The 24,671-nt window shown below is 44.3% G+C and overlaps 1 protein-coding gene and 1 non-coding gene across 3 annotated transcripts; one reads left to right on the top strand and one right to left on the bottom strand.

The window, feature by feature from the left end:
• Positions 1-13,629: 13,629 nt before the first annotated feature.
• Positions 13,630-13,701, bottom strand: trnac-gca. Its single transcript has one exon. It is a non-coding gene; the product is annotated as a tRNA-Cys (tRNA).
• Positions 13,702-13,813: 112 nt separating this feature from the next.
• Positions 13,814-16,006, top strand: LOC110535446 (proteasome maturation protein). Of its 2 annotated transcripts, none has more exons than XM_021620439.2 (6): positions 13,814-13,966; positions 14,844-14,944; positions 15,059-15,119; positions 15,276-15,377; positions 15,505-15,598; positions 15,771-16,006. In XM_021620439.2, the coding sequence occupies exons 1-6, from the start codon at positions 13,964-13,966 to the stop codon at positions 15,836-15,838; spliced, it is 429 nt and encodes a 142-aa protein (XP_021476114.2). In that variant the 5' UTR covers positions 13,814-13,963; the 3' UTR covers positions 15,839-16,006. The 2 variants fall into 2 exon arrangements, with proteins under 2 accessions (XP_021476114.2, XP_021476113.2); XM_021620438.2 differs by lacking the exon at positions 13,814-13,966 and adding an exon at positions 14,018-14,334.
• The last annotated feature ends 8,665 nt before the right edge of the window (positions 16,007-24,671 follow it).

Genomic DNA, 24,671 nt, shown 5'->3' with positions numbered 1-24,671 from the left:
TATCTGCCCCTTTGTATTTTATAAATATATATATATTATATATCAAACTGTTATGCCCAACTATCATATCTAACCAAAGACTGTGTGCTGTGACATTAGTGTTTTGACTTTCCCCTTGGATACCTGAATAGTTATGCCTGCCACCAACACCACAAGAGCAGGCCTACCAAACCACATTCCAACTATACAAATGAACCTAGACTAACAATACTGAACACAAAGCCTTATTACATACAGTGCCTTGTGAAAGTATTTGGCCCCCTTGAACTTTGCGACCTTTTGCCACATTTCAGGCTTCAAACATAAAGATATAAAACTGTATTTTTTTTGTGAAGAATCAACAACAAGTGGGACACAATCATGAAGTGGAACGACATTTATTGGATATTTCAAACTTTTTTAACAAATCAAAAACTGAAAAATTGGGCGTGCAAAATTATTCAGCCCCCTTAAGTTAATAGTTTGTAGCGCCACCTTTTGCTGCGATTACAGCTGTAAGTCGCTTGGGGTATGTCTCTATCAGTTTTGCACATCGAGAGACTGGAATTTTTTCCCATTCCTCCTTGCAAAACAGCTCGAGCTCAGTGAGGTTGGATGGAGAGCATTTGTGAACAGCAGTTTTCAGTTCTTTCCACAGATTCTCGATTGGATTCAGGTCTGGACTTTGACTTGGCCATTCTAACACCTGGATATGTTTATTTTTGAACCATTCCATTGTAGATTTTGCTTTATGTTTTGGATCATTGTCTTGTTGGAAGACAAATCTCCGTCCCAGTCTCAGGTCTTTTGCAGACTCCATCAGGTTTTCTTCCAGAATGGTCCTGTATTTGGCTCCATCCATCTTCCCATCAATTTTAACCATCTTGTTACGGTGCGTGAATGAGGACCCAAAAGCGAATTAACGTAAACAGAGCTTCTTTAATAACAAAACAAAACGTAGGCTCAGATGGACCGGCAGGTTCCGACAGGACAGGACAAGGTTGCAGCAAACATGACGATAGTCTGGTTCAGGCATGAACAACACAAACAAGAATCCGACAAAGACAGGAGCAGAAACAGAGAGAGATATAGAGGACTAATCAGAGGGAAAAAGGGAACAGGTGGGAAAAGGGGTGACGAGGTAGTTAGGAGGAGACAAGGCACAGCTGGGGAAAAGAGGGGGAGAAAAGGTAACCTAACAACGACCAGCAGAGGGAGACAGGGTGAAGGGAAAGGACAGAAACAAGACACAACATGACAGTACATGACAGTACCCCCCCACTCACCGAGCGCCTCCTGGCGCACTCGAGGAGGAAACCTGGCGGCAACGGAGGAAATCATCGATCAGCGCACGGTCCAGCACGTCCCGAGAGGGAACCCAACTCCTCTCCTCAGGACCGTACCCCTCCCAATCTACTAGGTACTGATGACCACGGCCCCGAGGACGCATGTCCAAAATCCTACGGACCCTGTAGATGGGTGCGCCCTCGACAAGGATGGGGGGGGGGGGGGGGGGAGACGAGCGGGGGCGCGAAGAACGGGCTTGATACAGGAGACATGGAAGACCGGGTGGACGCGACGAAGGTATCGCGGAAGAAGAAGTCGAACTGCGACAGGATTAATGACCTGAGAAATACGGAACGGACCAATGAACCGCGGGGTCAACTTGCGAGAAGTGGTCTTAAGGGGAAGGTTCTGAGTGGAGAGCCAAACTCTCTGACCGCGACAATATCTAGGACTCTTAGTTCTACGCTTATTAGCAGCCCTCACAGTCTGCGCCCTATAACGGCAAAGTGCAGACCTGACCCTCTTCCAGGTGCGCTCGCAACGTTGGACAAAAGCCTGAGCGAAGGGGACGCTGGACTCGGCGAACTGAGATGAGAACAGCGGAGGCTGGTACCCGAGGCTACTCTGAAAAGGAGATAGCCCGGTCGCAGACGAAGGAAGCGAGTTGTGGGCGTATTCTGCCCAGGGGAGCTGTTCTGACCAAGACGCAGGGTTGCGAAAAGAAAGACTGCGTAAGATGCGACCAATAGTCTGATTGGCCCGTTCTGCTTGACCGTTAGACTGGGGGTGAAAGCCGGAAGAGAGACTGACGGAAGCCCCAATCAAACGGCAAAACTCCCTCCAAAATTGAGACGTGAATTGCGGACCTCTGTCCGAAACGACGTCTGACGGAAGGCCATGAATTCTGAAAACATTCTCGATGATGATTTGTGCTGTCTCTTTAGCAGAAGGAAGCTTAGCAAGGGGAATAAAATGAGCCGCCTTAGAGAACCTGTCGACAACCGTAAGAATAACAGTCTTCCCCGCTGACGAAGGCAGTCCGGTGACAAAATCTAAGGCGATGTGAGACCACGGTCGAGAGGGAATGGGAAGCGGCCTGAGACGGCCGGCAGGAGGGGAGTTACCGGACTTAGTCTGCGCGCAGACCGAACAAGCAGCCACGAAACGACGCGTGTCATGCTCCCAGGTGGGCCACCAAAAACGCTGGCGAATGGAAGCAAGCGTACCCCGAACGCCAGGGTGGCCGGCTAACTTGGCAGAGTGAGCCCACTGAAGAACGGCCAGACGAGTAGGAACGGGAACGAAAAGAAGGTTCCTAGGACAAGCGCGCGGCGACGGAGTGTGAGTGAGTGCTTGCTTTACCTGCCTCTCAATTCCCCAGACAGTCAACCCGACAACACGCCCCTCAGGGAGAATCCCCTCGGGGTCAGTGGAGGCTACTGAAGAACTGAAGAGACGAGATAAAGCATCAGGCTTGGTGTTCTTAGAGCCCGGACGATAAGAAATCACGAACTCGAAACGAGCGAAAAACAGCGCCCAGCGCGCCTGACGCGCATTAAGTCGTTTGGCAGAACGGATGTACTCAAGGTTCCTATGGTCGGTCCAAACGACAAAAGGAACGGTCGCCCCCTCCAACCACTGTCGCCATTCGCCTAGGGCTAAGCGGATGGCGAGCAGTTCGCGGTTTCCCACATCATAGTTACGTTCCGACGGCGACAGGCGATGAGAAAAATACGCGCAAGGGTGGACCTTGTCGTCAGAGAGGGAGCGCTGAGAAAGAATGGCTCCCACGCCCACCTCTGACGCGTCAACCTCGACAACGAACTGTCTAGAGACGTCAGGTGTAACAAGGATAGGTGCGGATGTAAAACGATTCTTGAGGAGATCAAAAGCTCCCTGGGCGGAAACGGACCACTTAAAGCACGTCTTGACAGAAGTAAGGGCTGTGAGAGGAGCTGCCACCTGACCGAAATTACGGATGAAACGACGATAGAAGTTCGCGAAGCCGAGAAAGCGCTGCAGCTCGACGCGTGACTTAGGGACGGGCCAATCAATGACAGCTTGGACCTTAGCGGGATCCATCTTAATGCCTTCAGCGGAAATAACAGAACCGAGAAATGTGACGGAGGAGGCATGAAAAGTGCACTTCTCAGCCTTCACAAAAAGACAATTCTCTAAAAGGCGCTGGAGGACACGTCGAACGTGCTGAACATGAATCTGGAGTGACGGTGAAAAAAATCAGGATATCGTCAAGGTAAACGAAAACAAAGATGTTCAGCATGTCTCTCAGGACATCATTGACTAATGCCTGAAAGACAGCTGGAGCGTTAGCGAGGCCGAAAGGAAGAACCCGGTACTCAAAGTGCCCTAACGGAGTGTTAAACGCCGTCTTCCACTCGTCCCCCTCCCTGATGCGCACGAGATGGTAAGCGTTACGAAGGTCCAACTTAGTGAAAAACCTGGCTCCCTGCAGGATCTCGAAGGCTGAAGACATAAGAGGAAGCGGATAACGATTCTTCACTGTTATGTCATTCAGCCCTCGATAATCTATGCAGGGGCGCAGGGACCCGTCCTTCTTCTTAACAAAAAAAAAACCCGCTCCGGCGGGAGAGGAGGAGGGGACTATGGTACCGGCGGCAAGAGCTACAGACAAATAATCTTCGAGAGCCTTACGTTCGGGAGCCGACAGAGAGTATAGTCTACCCCGGGGGGGAGTGGTTCCCGGAAGGAGATCAATACTACAATCATACGACCGGTGTGGAGGAAGAGAGGTGGCCCTGGACCGACTGAACACCGTGCGCAGATCGTGATATTCCTCCGGCACCCCTGTCAAATCACCAGGCTCCTCCTGTGAAGAAGAGATAGAGGAAACAGGAGGGATAGCAGACATTAAACATTTCACATGACAAGAGACGTTCCAGGAGAGGATAGAATTACTAGACCAATTAATAGAAGGATTATGACAAACTAGCCAGGGATGGCCCAAAACAACAGGTGTAAAAGGTGAACGAAAAATTTAAAAAGAAATGGTTTCGCTATGATTACCAGAAACAGTGAGGGTTAAAGGTAGCGTCTCACGCTGAATCCTGGGGAGAGGACTACCATCCAGGGCGAACAAGGCCGTGGACTCCCTTAACTGTCTGAGAGGAATGTCATGTTCCCGAGCCCAGGTCTCGTCCATAAAACAGCCCTCCGCCCCAGAGTCTATTAAGGCACTGCAGGAAGCTGACGAACCGGTCCAGCGTAGATGGACCGACAAGGTAGTGCAGGATCTTGAAGGAGAGACAGGAGTAGTAGCGCTCACCAGTAGCCCTCCGCTTACTGATGAGCTCTGGCTTTTACTGGACATGAAGTGACAAAATGACCAGCAGAACCGCAATAGAGACAGAGGCGGTTGGTGATTCTCCATTCCCTCTCCTTAGTCGAGATGCGGATACCTCCCAGCTGCATAGGCTCAGCACCCGAGCCGGCAGAGGAAGATGGTAGTGATGCGGAGAGGGGGGCAACGGAGAACGCGAGCTCCTTTCCACGAGCTCGGTGACGAAGATCAACCCGTCGCTCAATGCGAATAGCGAGTTCAATCAAGGAATCCACGCTGGAAGGAACCTCCCGGGAGAGAATCTCATCCTTTACCTCTGCGCGGAGACCCTCCAGAAAACGAGCGAGCAAAGCCGGCTCGTTCCAGCCACTGGAGGCAGCAAGAGTGCGAAACTCAATAGAGTAGTCTGTTATGGATCGATTACCCTGACATAGGGAAGACAGGGCCCTGGAAGCCTCCTCCCCAAAAACAGATCGATCAAAAACCCGTATCATCTCCTCCTTAAAGTCCTGATACTGGTTAGTACACTCAGCCCTTGCCTCCCAGATTGCCGTGCCCCACTCACGAGCCCGTCCAGTAAGGAGAGATATGACGTAGGCGACACGAGCAGTGCTCCTGGAGTAAGTGTTGGGCTGGAGAGAAAACACAATATCACACTGGGTGAGGAACGAGCGGCATTCAGTGGGCTCCCCAGAGTAACACGGCGGGTTATTGATTCTGGGCTCCGGAGATTCGAAAGCCCTGGAAGTGGCCGGTGGATCGAGGCGGAGATGGTGAACCTGTTCTGTGAGGTTGGAGACTTGGGTGGCCAGGGTCTCAACGGCATGCCGAGCAGCAGACAATTCCTGCTTGTGTCTGCCTAGCATCGCTCCCTGGATCTCGACGGCTGAGTGGAGAGGATCCGAAGTCGCTGGGTCCATTCTTGGTCGGATTCTTCTGTTACGGTGCGTGAATGAGGACCCAAAAGCGAATTAACGTAAACAGAGCTTCTTTAATAACAAAACAAAACGTAGGCTCAGATGGACCGGCAGGTTCCGACAGGACAGGACAAGGTTGCAGCAAACATGACGATAGTCTGGTTCAGGCATGAACAACACAAACAAGAATCCGACAAAGACAGGAGCAGAAACAGAGAGAGATATAGAGGACTAATCAGAGGGAAAAAGGGAACAGGTGGGAAAAGGGGTGACGAGGTAGTTAGGAGGAGACAAGGCACAGCTGGGGAAAAGAGGGGGAGAAAAGGTAACCTAACAACGACCAGCAGAGGGAGACAGGGTGAAGGGAAAGGACAGAAACAAGACACAACATGACAGTACATGACACATCTTCCCTGTCCCTGCTGAAGAAAAGCAGGCCCAAACCATGATGCTGCCACCACCATGTTTGACAGTGGGGATGGTGTGTTCAGCTGTGTTGCTTTTACTCCAAACATAACGTTTTGCATTGTTGCCAAAAAGTTCAATTTTGGTTTCATCTGACCAGAGCACCTTCTTCCACATGTTTGGTGTGTCTCCCAGGTGGCTTGTGGCAAACTTTAAACAACACTTTTTATGGATATCTTTACGAAATGGCTTTCTTCTTGCCACTCTTCCTTAAAGGCCAGATTTGTGCAATATACGACTGATTGTTGTCCTATGGACAGAGTCTCCCACCTCAGCTGTAGATCTCTGCAGTTCATCCAGAGTGATCATGGGCCTCTTGGCTGCATCTCTGATCAGTCTTCTCCTTGTATGAGCTGAAAGTTTAGAGGGACGGCCAGGTCTTGGTAGATTTGCAGTGGTCTGATACTCCTTCCATTTCAATATTATCGCTTGCACAGTGCTCCTTGGGATGTTTAAAGCTTGGGAAATCTTTTTGTATCCAAATCCGGCTTTAAACTTCTTCACAACAGTATCTCGGACCTGCCTGGTGTGTTCCTTGTTCTTCATGATGCTCTCTGCGCTTTTAACGGACCTCTGAGACTATCACAGTGCAGGTGCATTCATACGGAGACTTGATTACACACAGGTGGATTGTATTTATCATCATTAGTCATTTAGGTCAACATTGGATCATTCAGAGATCCTCACTGAAATTCTGGAGAGAGTTTGCTGCACTGAAAGTAAAGGGGCTGAATAATTTTGCACGCCCAATTTTTCAGTTTTTGATTTGTTAAAAAAGTTTGAAATATCCAATAAATGTCGTTCCACTTCATGATTGTGTCCCACTTGTTGTTGATTCTTCACAAAAAAATACAGTTTTATATCTTTATGTTTGAAGCCTGAAATGTGGCAAAAGGTCGCAAAGTTCAAGGGGGCCGAATACTTTCGCAAGGCACTGTACTTGCTGCTTTAAATAGGGCATGTAACAAGTGTGTGGATGGGACTATTTAGCGGTCTTGTACTAAACCCAGTGTTTCCTCAGTATTCCAATTCCAATGCTGTTAGAATACTGCGATACAGTCGTTTGTCTGTGTGGTTAGTAGGATGGAGTACAGCTAGTCACAGTTAACTTTGGCCATTTTCTATGATGTCACTTGGGAAGGGCCACACAGGCCTACACACCCAGAACAACGTGTACAAACTGTAATGTTTTTGTCACGCTTTAGACCCCTTCGACATCTTGGACTTCATTTGTTGTCCAGTGTTTGTGTTTAGACTCTGTTTGTGTCCGTTTTCTATAGTGTTTTGCACAATGATTATTAATAGGTTATGTATACAACACAGGAGGTTGGTGGCAGCTTAATGGGTGAGAACAGGCTCATGATAATGTCTGGAGTGGAATTGTAGAATGGTATTAAATACATTAAGCACATGGTTTCCAGGTGTTTGATGCCATTCCATTGGCTCCGTTCCAGACATTATTATGAGCCGTTCTCCCCTCCGCAGCCTTCTGTGGTATACAATGTTATGTACAGTGCATTCAGAAAGTATTCACACCCCTTGACTTTTTACACGTTTTGTTACATTGCAGCCTTATTCTATATTGGATCAAATAGTTATATATACGTAAGTATTAAGACCTTTTGCTATGAGACAACATTTTTGAAGAGTTTTTGCTTTTACCACAAATATGAGTATTAAAAATAAAAAGAGATACCTTATTTACATAAATATTCAGATCCTTTGCTATGAGACTCAACTGAGCTCAGGTGCATCCTGTTTCCATTAATCAACTTTAAGATGTTTCGACAACTTGATTTTAGTCCACCTGTGGTAAATTCAATTGATTGAACATGATTTGGAAAGGCACACACCTGTCTGTAAAAGGCACATGACAGCCCCCTTGGTGTTTGCCAAAAGGCACCGAAAGGACTCTCAGACCATGAGAAACAAGATTCTCTGGTATGATTAAACCAAGATTGAACTCTTTGGCCTGGATGCCAAGCGTCACATCTGGAGGAAACCTGGCACCATCCCTACTGTGAAGCATGGTGGTGGCAGCATAATGCTGTGAGGATGTTTTTCAGGGGCTGGGAGACTAGTCAGGATCGAGGGAAAGATGAATGGAGCAAAGTACAGAGAGATCCTTGATGAAAGCTACTCCAAAGCGTGCAGGACCTCAGACTGGGGTGAAGGTTCACCTTCCAACAGGACAACGACACTAAGCACACAGCCAAGACCATGCAGGAGTGGCTTCAGGACAGGTCTCTGAATGTCCTTGAGTGGCCCAGCCTGAGTCCGGACTTGAACCTGAGTAAAGGGTCTGAATACTTATGTAAAAGTCCTATTTCATTATTTTGTTTTTTTAATAGAAAAAAAACAGTTGTTGCTTTGTCATTATGGGGTATTGTGTGTAGATTGATGTGAGGGGGAACAATTTAATCAATTTTAGAATAAGGCTGTAAAGTAACAAAATGTGGAAAAAGTCAAGGGGTCTGAATACTTTCAGAATGCACTGTATGTCTGGCTCTCAGGCATTGTTTAATATGTATTCAGCAGGCGTAGGTGCTATCAGCAATGCTCATGGCATTACATGCATGCGCCTGCTTGTCTCTGCCTCTACACTTCAAAGGACTTCTCCCCACTACAGTTCAACCTGTCAGCACAACAACAACATTCGAAAGGGCGTCTCCTAATAGTTATTACATAATGATGGGTTATTAAAATGTTAATTTAAATGGTCATTTGGAAAATATTACCTTTCTCTTCTCCCCTCCCATCCTCCCTTTTTCTTTCCGTCTACCTCACACCCTGGCAAGGTTTCTGGCTCTCTCTGTCTCTCTTTCTCCCTCCTCTCTCTCACACTCTGGCAAGGGTTCTAGAGTCACCGTTTCCCATAGCTGTTGGGTGGAATGCAGTCTCAGTAAGAACATTGGGTGCAGTAGTGTGGTGTTCACTGTTTGGCAGGCAGGAGACAGCTACACCCCAAATTAAGTGTGAGAATCTCTTTCTCAGTTTCATGTAATGTACAGTACCAGTCAAAAGTTTGGACACACCTACTCATTCAAGGGTTTTTCTTTATTTTTACTAGTTTCTACATTGTACAATAATAGTGAAGACATCAAAACTGTGAAATAACACATATGGAATCATGTAGTAACCAAAAAAGTGTTAAACAAATCAAAATGTATTTTATATATGAGATTCTTCAAAGTAGCAACCCTTTGCCTTGATGACAGCTTTGCACACACTTGGCATTCCATCAACCAGCTTCATGAGATATTCACCTGGAATGCATTTAAATTAACAGGGGTGCCTTATTAAAAGTTCATTTGTAAAATGTATTTCCTTCTTAATGCATTTGAGCCAATTAATTGTGTTGTGACAAGGTAGGGGTGGTATACAGAAGATAGCCCTATTTGGTAAAAGACCAAGTCCATATTATGGCAAGAACAGCTCGAATAAGCAAAGGGAAACAGCAGTCCATCATTACTTTAAGACATGAAGGTCAGTCAATCCGGAAAATTTCAAGAACTGAAAGTTTCTCCAAGTGCAGTCGCAACAACCATCAAGCGCTATGATGAAACTGGCTCTCATGAGGACCGCCACAGGTAAGGAAGACCCAGAGTCCCCCAAGAACCAAGTTCATTCGAGTTACCAGCCTCAGAAATTGCAGCCCAAATAAATGCTTAACAGAGTTCAAGTAACAGACACATCTCAACATCAACTGTTCAGAGGAGACTGCGCAAATCAGGCCTTCATGGTCGAATTGCTGCAAAGAAACCACTACTAAAGGACATCAATAAGAAGAAGAGACTTGCTTGGGCCAAGAAACATGAGCAATGGACATTAGACCGGTCTGATTAGTCCAAATTTGAGATTTTTGGTTTCAACAGCTGTGTCTTTGTGAGACGCAGAGTATGTGAACGGGTGATCTCAGCATGTGTGGTTCCCACCATGACGCATGGAGGAGGAGGTGGTGAAACCAAAAGGTGGTGACACTGTCAGTGATTTACTCAGAATTCAAGGCACACTTAACCAGCATGGCTACCACAGCATTCTGCAGCGATACGCCATCCCATCTGGTTTGTGCTTTGTTTGTGATCATTTGTTTTTCAACAGGACAATGACCCAACACAGCTCCAGGTTATTTGACCAAGAAGGAGAGTGATGGAGTGCTGCATCAGATGACCTGGCCTCCATAATCACCCAACCTCAACCGAATTGAGATGGTTTGGGATGAGTTGGACAGCAGAATGAAGGGAAATCAGCCAACAAGTGCTCAGCATATGTGGGAACTCCTTCAAGACTGTTGGAAAAGCATTCCAGGTGAAGCTGATTGAGAGAATGCCAAGTGTCCAAAGCTGTCATCAAGCCAAAGGGTGGCTACTTTGAAGAATCTCAAATATAAAATATATTTTGATTTGTTTAACACTTTTTTGGTTACTACATGATTCCATATGTGTTATTTCATAGTTTTCATGTATTCACTATTATTCTACAATGTAGAAACTAGTAAAAACAAAGAAAAACCCTTGAATGAGTAGGTGTCCAAACTTTTGATTGGTACTGTATGTCTGTGTCTGTCAGCGTGTTTTGACATGGAGACAAAAAATGTTTTATCACAGGCTCAGATCTTTTCTCCCTTTTTCTCTCATCTCAAGTTTCATTCTTTTCTGTTCTTTTTTTACATTTTTACAATGACACACTCTGCCATGCCCATGTTAATTGGTAACTAGATGACTTTACGCAAACAGGTAAATGTTAAGGGGGTAAAATATAGGGGGCTTTTAGAGATTAACTGATAAAACACATTCTCAGAAGCACAGCGCACTTTGCTTCATGTCTGTAGGTCTTTGCTGAGATATTACATTTTGTATACTGAACAAAAATATAAACGCAACATGCTACAATTTCAAAGATTTTGCTGAGTTACAGTTCATTTAAGGAAATCAGACAATTGAAATAAATGAATTAGGCCCTGATCTATGGATTTCACATGACTGGGAAGACAGATATGCATCCATTGGTCACAGATACCTTAAAAAAAAGGTAGGGGTGTGGATCAGAAAACCAGCCAGTATCTCGTGTGAACACCATTTGCCTCATGCAGCGCGACACATCTCCTTCACATAGAGTTGATCAGGCTGTTGATTGTGGCCTGTGGAATGTTGTCCCACTCCTCTTCAATGGCTGTGTGAAGTTGCTGGATATTGGCGGGAACTGGAACACGCTGTCGTACAAGTCGGTCCAGAGCATCCCAAATATGCTCAATGGATGACATGTCTTGTGAGTGCAGGCCATGGAAGAACTGGGACATTTTCAGCTTCCACGTGGTGGGTGGACACGTGGTGGGTGGCACCACAATACGACACACACAGGCACACACTCACAGGCACACACACACACTCACACACAGACTGTGTAACCACTCCATCTCCTACATGTAGGATACACGCGTTTTCTAGTACTTCAAGAACCTTGTGAGGTTCTTTAACCAGGGAGACCCTCGACTCCTGCTCAAAAAAGTTAATCCCAGTGAGGTAGCACCCTACACACACACACACACATACATTGACCATTATGAATGGTACAATGGTTGTTATTGCAGAGAGATATTCTGGATGCTGCGGCAGGAGTCCAAATCAGATTCAGACTGGGAGGAGTGTTCATTTTGACAGTGCTAAAAATGCAGAAAAAATACCTATCACTCAAAATACTTGTGCCGGAATTTATTTTAAAAGCTATCTGTGATGATTTATGCAATACAAATAGATGTGTGCATGCTAATGTGAGATTTGTTTGTCCTTTCCCACATAGACCATCTTTCCACCGAGCATCCACTATAAGATCTACTATTTAGATCTACACCCACGACCCATCCTGGACATGTGTGCCAATAGCCCCAAAGGATACACACCCTCCCCCAGGCAGGAGGCCCGTCCCCAGGCAAAAATACAACCAGAGGCCCCTGGTGCAGGACGAACAGGCTGGCTGGTACTGCCGCATAGAGAACAACGGCTGGAGACTGCTCTCTGTGAAGGTGGGGCAGAAGTTCAGACCCAATGATATCACACTATATCGTATATGGGTTTGTTCGGTATGATATGGTTGGAACCGCGAAGAGATACTATGTTGTCATCATTGCTTTAGTGCAGTACTCAGCCCCTCTGTGAAAGAAGATTATAATTTGAGAAGTCTATTGGTTCAGGTTGCTCTGTTAGGTGACATCATCACATTGGAGACCAATGGCAGGAAGGTGGAGTTCCACCATTCCAAACTGCAGTCAGCAGCACGTGAAGAGGAGGAGGGAGATCAAGTGGCTGAAGCAGATGTGAGTTAGTGAGCATCCTTACCTGCAATAGCACCACTCACTATGATATTCGCTGATCTGTATGCCTCAAACAGCGTCATTATTGCTAATCTACACTGAGTATACCAAACATTATGAACATCTTCCTAATATTGAGTTGCCTCAATTCGTTGAGACAGCTGCAATGCAATGTACCCAAAGCAACAATGTTTTTTCACATTTCTGCAGGTATATTCATGACTGGAGGAATGTGTGCACCAGTAATTCCTCTGAGTCTTGCAAAGGTACAATGATTTATTCCTTGAGTTATGGCACATTATAACCAAACGGGATTATAGCATCCCCCCTGTGGTCAAAGGGAGTAACAACTCTTTCTCTCTTTATCAATTTCGATTTTAAAGGCTTTATTGGCATGGGAAACATATGTTAACATTGCCAAAGCAAGTGAAGTGGATAATAAACATAAGTGAAATAAACAATACAAATTAACAGCAACATTACACTCACAAAAGTTCCAAAAGAATAAAGACATTTCAAATGTCATATTATGTCTTTATACAGTGTTGTAACGATGTGCAAATAGTTAAAGTACAAAAGGGAAAATAAATAAACATAAATATGGGTTGTATTTACAATGGTGTTTGTTCTTCATTGGTTGCCATTTTCTTGTGGCAACAGGTCACAAATATTGCTGCTGTGATGGCACACTGGGGTATTTCACCCAGTATATATGGGAGTTTATCAAAATTGGGTTTGTTTTCAAATTCTTTGTGGATATGTGTAGTCTGAGGGAAAATGTGTCTCTAATATGGTCATACCTTTGGCAGGTTAGGAAGTGCAGCTCAGTTCAGTCAGCTCCTTATCCTCCAGCCTCATCAAGTCAGAACGCTCCAGGCCAATCTCTCTGACTGATGGCTGGCTGACTATATCACTGACCAGACCAGAAAATTGCAATACAGACTAACAGAGACTACTAAACCATGACCGTATGCAGTGAGATTCAATTAAATGTGAAGAGAAATTAAGCAAAGTGGTGAATGTCACTTTATGTTGATACTACATTTTATATATTTATAGTCATAAGTGTGGATTCTATATTTTTTCTACACCACCATTTAACAAATTGTAATAAGTCTAAGGACAACAGATGTAGGTAAACCAGACACAATGTGCGTCGAAATGTTAAACCTATGAACATCTTCCTAATATTGAGTTGCCTCAATTCGTTGAGACAGCTGCAATGCAGTGTACCCAAAGCAACAATGTTTTTTCACATTTCTGCAGGTATATTCATGACTGGAGGAATGTAATTCCTCTGAGTCTTGCAAAATATGTTAAAATTATCACTCAAAGAAGGACACACAAAAATGAGGGGGCACCCGGATTTGAACCGGGGACCTCTTGATCTGCAGTCAAATGCTCTACCACTGAGCTATACCCCCAACCTACAATGTTTGAAACTGAATTCATATATAAAGACAAATCTCCCTAACTGTATATACAGTATTATAAACCATATACTAATATATGTAAATAACAATGCAACAATAGTTTAGACAACGGTAAACGTACTTTCCTTTTTTACTTCCTTCTACTAACCTGGTTGCATTTCTTTCATCTGATTCGGATGTGTCGTAAAACTAACGCAACCCCAACCGGAAGTTTTTTTTAACTGAAAGTGAAAACAGCCTCATCAGAGCGACAATGGTAGCTATCATATTAGCAACATTTGTTGTTTAATTAATACAGTAAATGTGTAAAGTTGATGTTTGTGCGAGTTAACTATATTGTTTATATGAAATACCAATGAATCGTGGGGTTCTGGACCTTTATTACTAGCTGTATTTGTAGAGACGTTTTGATTTCGAGTAACTTAGTCACTCGTGCCAGTGAGCGAGGAGCTAGCTAACGCTAACTAGCAGCGATGAGGGAGCCAACGTTAGCTAGATATCTCTGTTTGGTTAATGTATCTAATTTACGCGAAAAACAAATCAGAAGCCGAAAGCCTCAACAGAAGCTGGAGAAGCAAGCAGAGCGAGACGGGCGGAAAGGACGGGACAGGCAGAGCAGTGGCTGTATGCTAACAGGATAGGCCATAATTCCAATATTCTTTGCTGATAGCGATGGTGTTTCCATAAGTGGGTGAATGTCTAATTTAGAATGTATGGTAACGCCTCAACTCTTCACTACCTCTTCCAATGTAAATGATTTCGAGAAAAAAAGTGAATAATGACAATGTGTATTATTGTATGACTACTACAGCGCCAGCGAAAACACACAGACTTTCTAATTGAGTGAGGCATCAAAGCAGACAACCCAACTGCCAAGCTTCGTTTGGGTAATTTTTATGAAAAACAATGCATTCTAAAATAAATCACGATCACCTTTGGTGAGGTTAGACCATTAGCTAGCTAACGTTAGCTACATAGCAACGCGCCAATTATCATCCGGCCTGTCTTTTGTTTCGTGACAACTAACAATGTAGCAATTCGCTGACGTTAACTTGGTTGTTTGGGTTGCAGTAAAGTGTTACTATGCCTCTGTTATAATTCTAATCGAGTTGTGTTCTGTTGTTCGTCACCAGAATACCCGTGGACTCAGATCACAGCTGAAGGACAGTGTACCGGTGACGGGCATGGGTCCACAGGTTGGGGCTTATGGCGTTCAGGACACACTCAGGAGCGGGTGAGAGTACTGTCTCTGTGTTGGACACTCATTTAACTCAAAGTATGTAACTAGCTAAACTATCAGTTGTTGATATAACTGCCGTTTTCTCCTCTCCCTCTGTTTTTCTCTCAGATTTAGCAGTGTGAAAAATGAGCTGCTTCCCAGCCATGCGTTGGAGCTTTCAGAAAAGAATGTGAGTGACCAACACATTTGACACACAAGGTCCTGTTTTACTGAGCTACAGTCTATGCATATTTTCTGGGAGTTAATATAAGTCTTCAGGCATTTATCTCCTAACCATCTCTGCTACTTTAGCTCCAGCATTGAGTGTTTTCTCCTCTCTCTGCAGTTTCAGCTGAACCAGGACAAGATTAACTTCTCTAACCTCAGAAACATCCAGGGCCTCCACGCTCCCCTCAAACTACAGATGGAATACAGGGCAGCCAGACAGGTATACACACACTATCTCACACACAATAGCATATCTCTGATCTTCATTGAAAACAAGGAACAGTGTCTGAGCAATTGCAATAAATAACTTTCCAACATATACCTTCCCTCTTTCCTCCCCATCTCAGATCCAGCGCCTGCCATTCCTGCAGAGCTCACACCTGGCTCTGGACACTCTCAAAGGGAACGATGAGAGCATCAGCTTTGAGGACATCCTCAACGGTAAGACACACTAACAATAGGTTTTCTACAAAGGAGGAGTGCAGAAAAATGATCAGGAACTAAAGCCAATAGGGAACACAGTTGAAGTGAAGCTGATGAGAACTCACGTCTATGTTGTTTTTCTGATGTGAACAACCATGTTCACCACCATTTTGTGTCCATCTCCTTGCAGATCCAGCCCAGAGTGAGATGATGGGTGAGCCCCACGTCATGGTGGAGTACAAGCTGGGCATGATGTAAGAGCCGTCCGACCCCAGGACGTTTGTGTTTACCCGCTGTTAACTAGTTACCGTGTGACAATGCATCTGCTTTAGAGATGGTCACTTACTTCCTCATGTGAGACCGCACTCAAAACTTTTGTATCATTGGATTCTTTTGTTTCTAATAAATCCTGTAACTCAACCATGATATTGATTTATTGCTGGTGTGGTAATGTTTTTGTTGTACTTAATTTCTAGAAATACACGATGCATCAAAGTTTTTTTATTGTTCATACAAAGGCAAGATTTGTTGCAATGAGCTATGGTTAGTGGTCCTTATTTGGTACATTGATTGTGTGTATGTTTAACTCTAATGATTTATCTTATCCATCATGACCACACACATCTGTTCGTCAGATGCCCCTTACAATAAGTACTCCCCCTTGTGATCAAAACAACACTGCACAGCACCCTCGTGCTTCAGCACACCCGCCACCTGTGAGGACACCAGATCCACCACCCTCACCTTACCGTCATGCCCTGCAATCGCCAGCATCCGGCAAGACGGGCTGAAATCCACCTCGTTGCTAGACTCTCTATGGTGAGCACGTCCTGATGTCACATAGCATGAAAGCACAACAAGATTCGCAAGTTGCCGGCGGGGCTGAAGGAAGCATGGTTAATGGAGCTGCGTAGAGTGTCTTGAGTACACAGGTGTCCCATGGGGACAGGGACTTATCAGCTGAGGAGGTGAGCAGAGGAGGAACTCTACACTGTCTACACTAGTGTGGCTGCGCAGTGTGTAGCTGCACAGTGTGTAGCTGCACCTTTCAATCTGCAGGTCCCACACCTTAATAACTAGGCAAGTCAGTTAACACATTCTTATTTTCAATGACGGCCTAGGAACGTTGGGTTAACAGATTTTTACCTTGTCAGCTCGGGGATTCAATCTTCAACCTTAAGGTTAACTAGTCCAACGCTCTAACCACCTGATTACATTGCACTCCACGAGGAGCCGGCCTGTTACGCGAATGCAGTAAGAAGCCAAGGTAAGTTTCTAGCTAGCATTAAACTTATCTTATGAAAAACAATCAATCATAATCACTAGTTAACTACACATGGTTGATGATATTACTAGTTTATCTAGCGTGTCCTGCGTTGCATATAATTGGTGCGCATTTGCGAAAAAGTACTGTCGTTGCTCCAACGTGTACCTAACCATAAACATCAATGCCTTTCTTAAAATCAATACACAAGTATATATTTTTAAACCTGCATATTTAGTTAATATTGCCTGCTAACATGAATGTCTTTTAACTCGGGAAATTGTGTCACTTCTCTTGCGTTCTGCGCAAGCGGAGTCACAGTATATGCAGCAGTTTGGGCCGCCTAGCTCATTGCAAACTGTGTGAAGACTATTTCTTCCTTAAAAAGACAGCCAACTTCGCCAAACGGGGGATGATTTAACAAAAGCCATTTGTGAAAAAAGCAGACTCACATTAAGCATCGCCAATCCAAAATTCCTATATTGTAACAAAGCATCCTTCACTCATGCTGGCAAACATACCCTCGTAAAACTGACCATTCCTCCGATCCTCGACTTCGGTGATGTCATCTATAAAATAGCTTCCAACACTCTACTCAACAAACTGGATGCAGTCTATCACAGTGCCATTCTTTTGTCACCAAAGCCCCATACACTACCCACCATTGCGACCTGTACTCTCTCGTTGGTTGGCCCTCGCTTCATACTCGTCGCCAAATACACTGGCTACAGGTTATCTACAAGTTTCTGCTAGGTAAAGCCCCGCCTTATCTCATCTCACTGGTCACCATAGCAGCACCCACTCGTAGCATGCGCTCCAGCAGATATACAGTGGGGCAAAAAAGTATTTAGTCAGCCACCAATTGTGCAAGTTCTCCCACTTAAAAAGATGAGAGGCCTGTAATTCTCATCATAGGTACACTTCAACTATGACAGACAAAATGAGAAAAAAAATCACATTGTAGGATTTTTTATGTATTTATTTGCAAATTATGGTGGAAAATAAGTATTTGGTCACCTACAAACAAGCAAGATTTCTGGCTCTCACAGACCTGTAACTTCTTCTTTAAGAGGCTCCTCTGTCCTCCACTCGTTACCTGTATTAATGGCACCTGTTTGAACTTGTTATCAGTATAAAAGACACCTGTCCACAACCTCAAACAGTCACACTCCAAACTCCACTATGGCCAAGACCAAAGAGCTGTCAAAGGACACCAGAAACAAAATTGTAGACCTGCACCAGGCTGGGAAGACTGAATCTGCAATAGGTAATCAGCTTGGTTTGAAGAAATCAACTGTGGGAGTAATTATAAGGAAATGGAAGACATACAAGACCACTGATAATCTCCCTCAATCTGGGGCTCCACGCAAGATCTCACCCCGTGGGTTCAAAATGATCACAAGAACGGTGAGCAAAAATCCCAGAACCACACGGGGGGACCTAGTGAATGACCTGCAGAGAGCTGGGACCAAAGTAACAAAGCCTACCATCAGTAACACACTACGCAGCCAGGGACTCAAATCCTGCAGTTCCAGACGTGTCCCCCTGCTTAAGCCAGTACATGCCCAGGCCCGTCTGAATTTTGCTAGAGAGCATTTGGATGATCCAGAAGAAGATTGGGAGAATGTCATATGGTCAGAATAAACCAAAATATTACTTTTTGGTAAAAACTCAACTCGCTGTGTTTGGAGGACAAAGAATGCTGAGTTGCATCCAAAGAACACCACACCTACTGTGAAGCATGGGGGTGGAAACATCATGCTTTGGGGCTGTTTTTCTGCAAAGGGACCAGGACGACTGATCCGTGTAAAGGAAAGAATGAATGGGGCCATGTATCGTGAGATTTTGAGTGAAAACCTCCTTCCATCAGCAAGGGCATTGAAGATGAAACGTGGCTGGGTCTTTCAACATGACAATGATCCCAAACACACCGCCCGGGCAACGAAGGAGTGACTTCGTAAGAAGCATTTCAAGGTCCTGGAGTGGCCCAGCTAGTCTCCAGATCTCAACCCCATAGAAAATCTTTGAGGGAGTTGAAAGTCCGTGTTTCCCAGCAACAGCCCCAAAACATCACTGCTCTAGAGGAGATCTGCATGGAGGAATGGGCCAAAATACCAGCAACAGTGTGTGAAAACCTTGTGAAGACTTACAGAAAATGTTTGACATCTGTCATTGCCAACAAAGGGTATATAACAAAGTATTGGGATAAACTTTTGTTATTGACCAAATATCTCACTGGTCACCCACAAAGCCAATTCCTCCTTTGGTCGTCTTTCCTTCCAGTTCTCTGCTGCTCATGATTGGAACGAATTGCAAAAATCTCTGAAGCTGGAGACTCACATCTCCCTCACTAGCTTTAAGAACCAGCAGTCAGAGCTGCTTACAGATCACTGCACCTGTACATAGCCCATCTGTAAACAGCCCATCTATCTACCTACCTCATCCCCATACTGGTATTTTTTAAATTTTTAATTTTGCTACTTTGCATCCCAATATCTCTACCTGCACATTAATCTTCTGCCAATCTACAATTCCAGTGTTTAATTGCTATATTGTAATTACTTCGCCAGCATGGCCTATTTATTTCCTTAACTTACCTCATTTGCACTCACTGTATATATACTTTTTGTTTTCTTTTGTTCTACTGTATTATTGACTGTATGTTTTGTTTATTCCATGTGTAACTCTGTGTTGTTGCATGTGTCGAATTGCTACGCTTTATCTTGGCCAGGTCGCAGTTGCAAATGAGAACTTGTTCTCAACTAGCCTACCTGGTGGAGATGGGAAAACCTTCCAAAAGGACAACCATCTCTTCAGCGTTCCACCAATCAGGACTTTATGGTAGAGTGGCCAGATGGAAGCCACTCCTCAGTAAAAGTTACATGACTGCCCGCTTGGAGTTTGCCAAAAGGCACCTAAAGGACTCAGACCATGAGAAACAAGATTCTCTGGTGTGATGAAACCGAAATTGAACTCTTTGGCCTGAATGCCGAGCGTCACGTCTGGAGGAAACCAGGCACCCCTCATCACCTGGCCAATATCATCCCTACGGTGAAGTAGGGTGGTGGCAGCATCATGCTGTGAGGATTTTTTCAGCGGAAATGACTGGAAGACTTGTCAGGATTGAGGGAAAGATGAACGGAGCATGGTACAGAGATCCTTGATGAAAACCAGATCCAAAGTGCTCAGGACCTCAGACATGGGGTGAAGGTTCACCTTCCAACAGGACAATGACCCTCAACACACAGCCAAGACAATACAGAAGTGGCTTCCAAGACAAGTCTCTGAATATCCATGAGTGGCTCAGCCAGAGCCCGGACTTGAACCCGATTGAACATCTCTGGAGAGACCAGAAAGTAGCTGTGCAGCGACACTCCCAATTCAACCTGACAGTGTTTAAGAGGATCTTCAGAGAAGAATGGGAGAAATTCACCAAATACAGGTGTACCAAACTTGTAGCGTCATACCCAATATGACTCAAGGCTGTAATCGCATGCAAAGGTGCTTCAACAAAGTACTGAGTAAAAGGGTCTAAATACTTATGTAAATGTGATATTTTATTTTTTTTAAAGTTTTTCCTCTCATTATAGAGTATTGTGTGTAGATTGATGAGGAAAAAACATGTAAATACATTTTAGAATAAGGCTGTAATGTAACAAAATGTGGAAAAAGTGAAGGGGTTGAATACTTTCCGAATGCACTATATCAGTTTCTCTGGTTTTACTATTTATGGGTATGTGTTTGGGTAAAATGAACATTTTTGTTTTATTCTATAAACCACTGATATTTCTCCCAAATTCCTAATAAAAATACTGTCATTTGGAGCATTTATTTGCAGACTGGTCAAAATAACAAAAAATATGCAGTGTTGTCAGACCTTGAATAATGCAAAGAAAATAAGTTCTTAAACAACACATTACTGATGTTTTAACTTAGGAAGAGTTCAGAAATCTATATTTGGTGGAATAGCAGTGCGTGCGAGACCTGGAGAGGCCTAGAAGCCACAGTGTCTCGCACCCGCTGTGAAATTTGGTGGAGGATCGGTGATGATCTGGGGGTGCTTCAGCAAGGCTGGAATCGGGCAGATTTGTCTTTGTGAAGGACGCATGAATCAAGCCACGTACAAGGTTGTCCTGGAAGAAAACTTGCTTCCTTCTGCTCTGACAATGTTCCCCAACTCTGAGGATTGTTTTTTCCAACAAGACAATGCTCCATGCCACACAGCCAGGTCAATCAAAGTGTGGATCGAGGACCACCAGATCAAGACCCTGTCATGGCTAGCCCAATCTCCAGGCCTGAATCCCATTGAAAACCTCTGGAATGTGATCAAGAGGAAGATGGATGATCACAAGCCATCAAACAAAGCCGAGCTGCTTCAATTTTTGCACCAGGAGTGGCATGAAGTCACCCAAAGTCAATGTGAAAGACTGGTGGAGAGCATGTCAAGACGCCTGAAAGCTATGATTGAAAATCAGGGTTATTCCAAATATTGATTTCTGAACCCTTCCTAAGTTAAAACATTACTTTTGTGTTGTTGTCATTTTCTGCAAATAAATGCTCTAAATGACAATATTTTTATTTGGGATTTGAGATAAATGTTGTCAGTAGTTTATAGAAAAAAAAAAAAATGTTCATTTTACCCAAACACATACCTATAAATAGTAAAACCAGAGAAATTTATAATTTTGCAGTGGTCTCTTAACTTTTTCCAGAGCGTATATGTACAGTAACCTGTCAAAAGTTTGGACACACCTACTGATTCAAAGGTTTTTATTTATTTTTACTATTTTCTACATTGTAGAATAATAGTGAAGACATCAAAACTATCAAATAACACATATGGAATCATGTAGTAACCAAAAAAGTGTTATACAAATCAAAATATATTTGAGATTCTTCTAAGTAGCCACCCTTTGCCTTGATGACAGCTTTGCACAATCTTGGCATTCTCGCAACCAGCTTCATGAGGTAGTCACCTGGAATGCATTTCAATTAACAGACAAAGCCTTATTAAAAGTTAATTTGCGGAATTTATTTCCTCAGTGTGTTTGAGCCAATTAATTGTGTTGTGACAAGGTAGGGGTGGTATACAGAAGATAGCCCTATTTGGAGAAAGACCAAGTCCCTATTATGGCCCGAACAGCTAAAATAAGAGAAATGACAATCCGTCATTACTTTAAAACATGAAGGTCAGTCAATCCAGAACATTTCAAGAACTTTGAAAGTTTCTCCAAGTGCAGTCTCAACAACCATCAAGCGCTATGATGAAACTGGCTCTCATGAGGACCGCCACAGGAAAGGAAGACCCAGAGTTACCTCTGCTGCAGAGGATAAGTTAATTAGAGTTACCAGCCTCAGAAATTGCAACCCAAATAAATGCTTCACGGAGTTCAAGTAACACACACATCTCAACGTCAACTGTTCAAAGGAGCCTGCATGAATCAGGCCTTCATGGTCGAATTGCTGCAAAGAAGCCACTACTAAAGGACACCAATAAGAAGAAGAGACTTGCTTGGGCCAAGAAACATGAGCAATGGACATTAGACTGGTGCAAATCTGTCCTTTATTTTGATGAGTCTAAATTTGAGATTTTTGGTTTCCAACCACAGTGTCCTTCTGAGACGCAGAATAGGTGAACGGATGATCTCCGCATGTGTGGTTCCCACCGTGAAACATGGAGGAGGAGGTGTGATGGTGTGGGGGTGCTTTGCTGGTGACACTGTCAGTGATTTATTTAGAACTCAAGGCACACTTAACCAGCATGGCTACCGCAGCAATATGCCATCCAATCTGGTTTGCACTTATTTATTTATTTATTTATTTACCTTTATTTAACCAGGTAGAAAAGTTGAGAACAAGTTCTCATTTACAATTGCGACCTGGCCAAGATAAAGCAAAGCAGTTCGACAGATACAACGACACAGAGTTACACATGGAGTAAAACAAACATACAGTCAATAATACAGTATAAACAAGTCTATATACAATGTGAGCAAATGAGGTGAGAAGGGAGGTAAAGGCAAAAAAGGCCATGGTGGCAAGGTAAATACAATATAGCAAGTAAAACACTGGAATGGTAGTTTTGCAATGGAAGAATGTGCAAAGTAGAAATAAAAATAATGGGGTGCAAAGGAGCAAAATAAATAAATTAATTAAATACAGTTGGGAAAGAGGTAGTTGTTTGGGCTAAATTATAGGTGGGCTATGTACAGGTGCAGTAATGTACAGGTGCAGTGTGAGCTGCTCTGACAGTTGGTGTTTAAAGCTAGTGAGGGAGATAAGTGTTTCCAGTTTCAGAGATTTTTGTAGTTCGTTCCAGTCATTGGCAGCAGAGAACTGGAAAGAGAGGCGGCCAAAGAAAGAATTGGTTTTGGGGGTGACTAGAGAGATATACCTGCTGGAGCGTGTGCTACAGGTGGGAGATGCTATGGTGACCAGCGAGCTGAGATAAGGGGGGACTTTACCTAGCAGGGTCTTGTAGATGACATGGAGCCAGTGGGTTTGGCGACGAGTATGAAGCGAGGGCCAGCCAACGAGAGCGTACAGGTCGCAATGGTGGGTAGTATATGGGGCTTTGGTGACAAAACGGATTGCACTGTGATAGACTGCATCCAATTTGTTGAGTAGGGTATTGGAGGCTATTTTGTAAATGACATCGCCAAAGTCGAGGATTGATAGGATGGTCAGTTTTACAAGGGTATGTTTGGCAGCATGAGTGAAGGATGCTTTGTTGCGAAATAGGAAGCCAATTCTAGATTTAACTTTGGATTGGAGATGTTTGATATGGGTCTGGAAGGAGAGTTTACAGTCTAACCAGACACCTAGGTATTTGTAGTTGTCCACGTATTCTAAGTCAGAGCCGTCCAGAGTAGTGATGTTGGACAGGCGGGTAGGTGCAGGTAGCGATCGGTTGAAGAGCATGCATTTAGTTTTACTTGTATTTAAGAGCAATTGGAGGCCACGGAAGGAGAGTTGTATGGCATTGAAGCTTGCCTGGAGGGTTGTTAACACAGTGTCCAAAGAAGGGCCGGAAGTATACAGAATGGTGTCGTCTGCGTAGAGGTGGATCGGAGACTCACCAGCAGCAAGAGCGACCTCATTGATGTATACAGAGAAGAGAGTCGGTCCAAGAATTGAACCCTGTGGCACCCCCATAGAGACTGCCAGAGGTCCGGACAACAGACCCTCCGATTTGACACACTGAACTCTATCAGAGAAGTAGTTGGTGAACCAGGCGAGGCAATCATTTGAGAAACCAAGGCTGTTGAGTCTGCCGATGAGGATGTGGTGATTGACAGAGTCGAAAGCCTTGGCCAGATCAATGAATACGGCTGCACAGTAATGTTTCTTATCGATGGCGGTTAAGATATCGTTTAGGACCTTGAGCATGGCTGAGGTGCACCCATGACCAGCTCTGAAACCAGATTGCATAGCAGAGAAGGTATGGTGAGATTCGAAATGGTCGGTAATTTGTTTGTTGACTTGGCTTTCGAAGACCTTAGAAAGGCATGGTAGGATAGATATAGGTCTGTAGCAGTTTGGGTCAAGAGTGTCCCCCCCTTTGAAGAGGGGGATGACCGCAGCTGCTTTCCAATCTTTGGGAATCTCAGACGACACGAAAGAGAGGTTGAACAGGCTAGTAATAGGGGTGGCAACAATTTCGGCAGATAATTTTAGAAAGAAAGGGTCCAGATTGTCTAGCCCGACTGATTTGTAGGGGTCCAGATTTTGCAGCTCTTTCAGAACATCAGCTGAATGGATTTGGGAGAAGGAGAAATGGGGAAGGCTTGGGCGAGTTGCTGTTGGGGGTGCAGTGCGTTGACAGGG

This window comes from Oncorhynchus mykiss, chromosome 11 (genome assembly GCF_013265735.2).
Source record: "Oncorhynchus mykiss isolate Arlee chromosome 11, USDA_OmykA_1.1, whole genome shotgun sequence".
Lineage (NCBI taxonomy): Eukaryota > Metazoa > Chordata > Actinopteri > Salmoniformes > Salmonidae > Oncorhynchus > Oncorhynchus mykiss.
This window is presented reverse-complemented; position numbering and strand designations above follow the sequence as displayed.

Coding starts and splice junctions, on each gene's coding strand:
- LOC110535446 (XM_021620438.2), top strand. CDS start 14,224: ATGTATCTAATTTACGCGAAAAACAAATCAGAAGCCGAAAGCCTCAAC. Junction 15,120..15,275: donor TGGAGCTTTCAGAAAAGAAT/GTGAGTGACCAA, acceptor CTCTCTCTGCAG/TTTCAGCTGAACCAGGACAA. Junction 15,378..15,504: donor AATACAGGGCAGCCAGACAG/GTATACACACAC, acceptor TCCCCATCTCAG/ATCCAGCGCCTGCCATTCCT.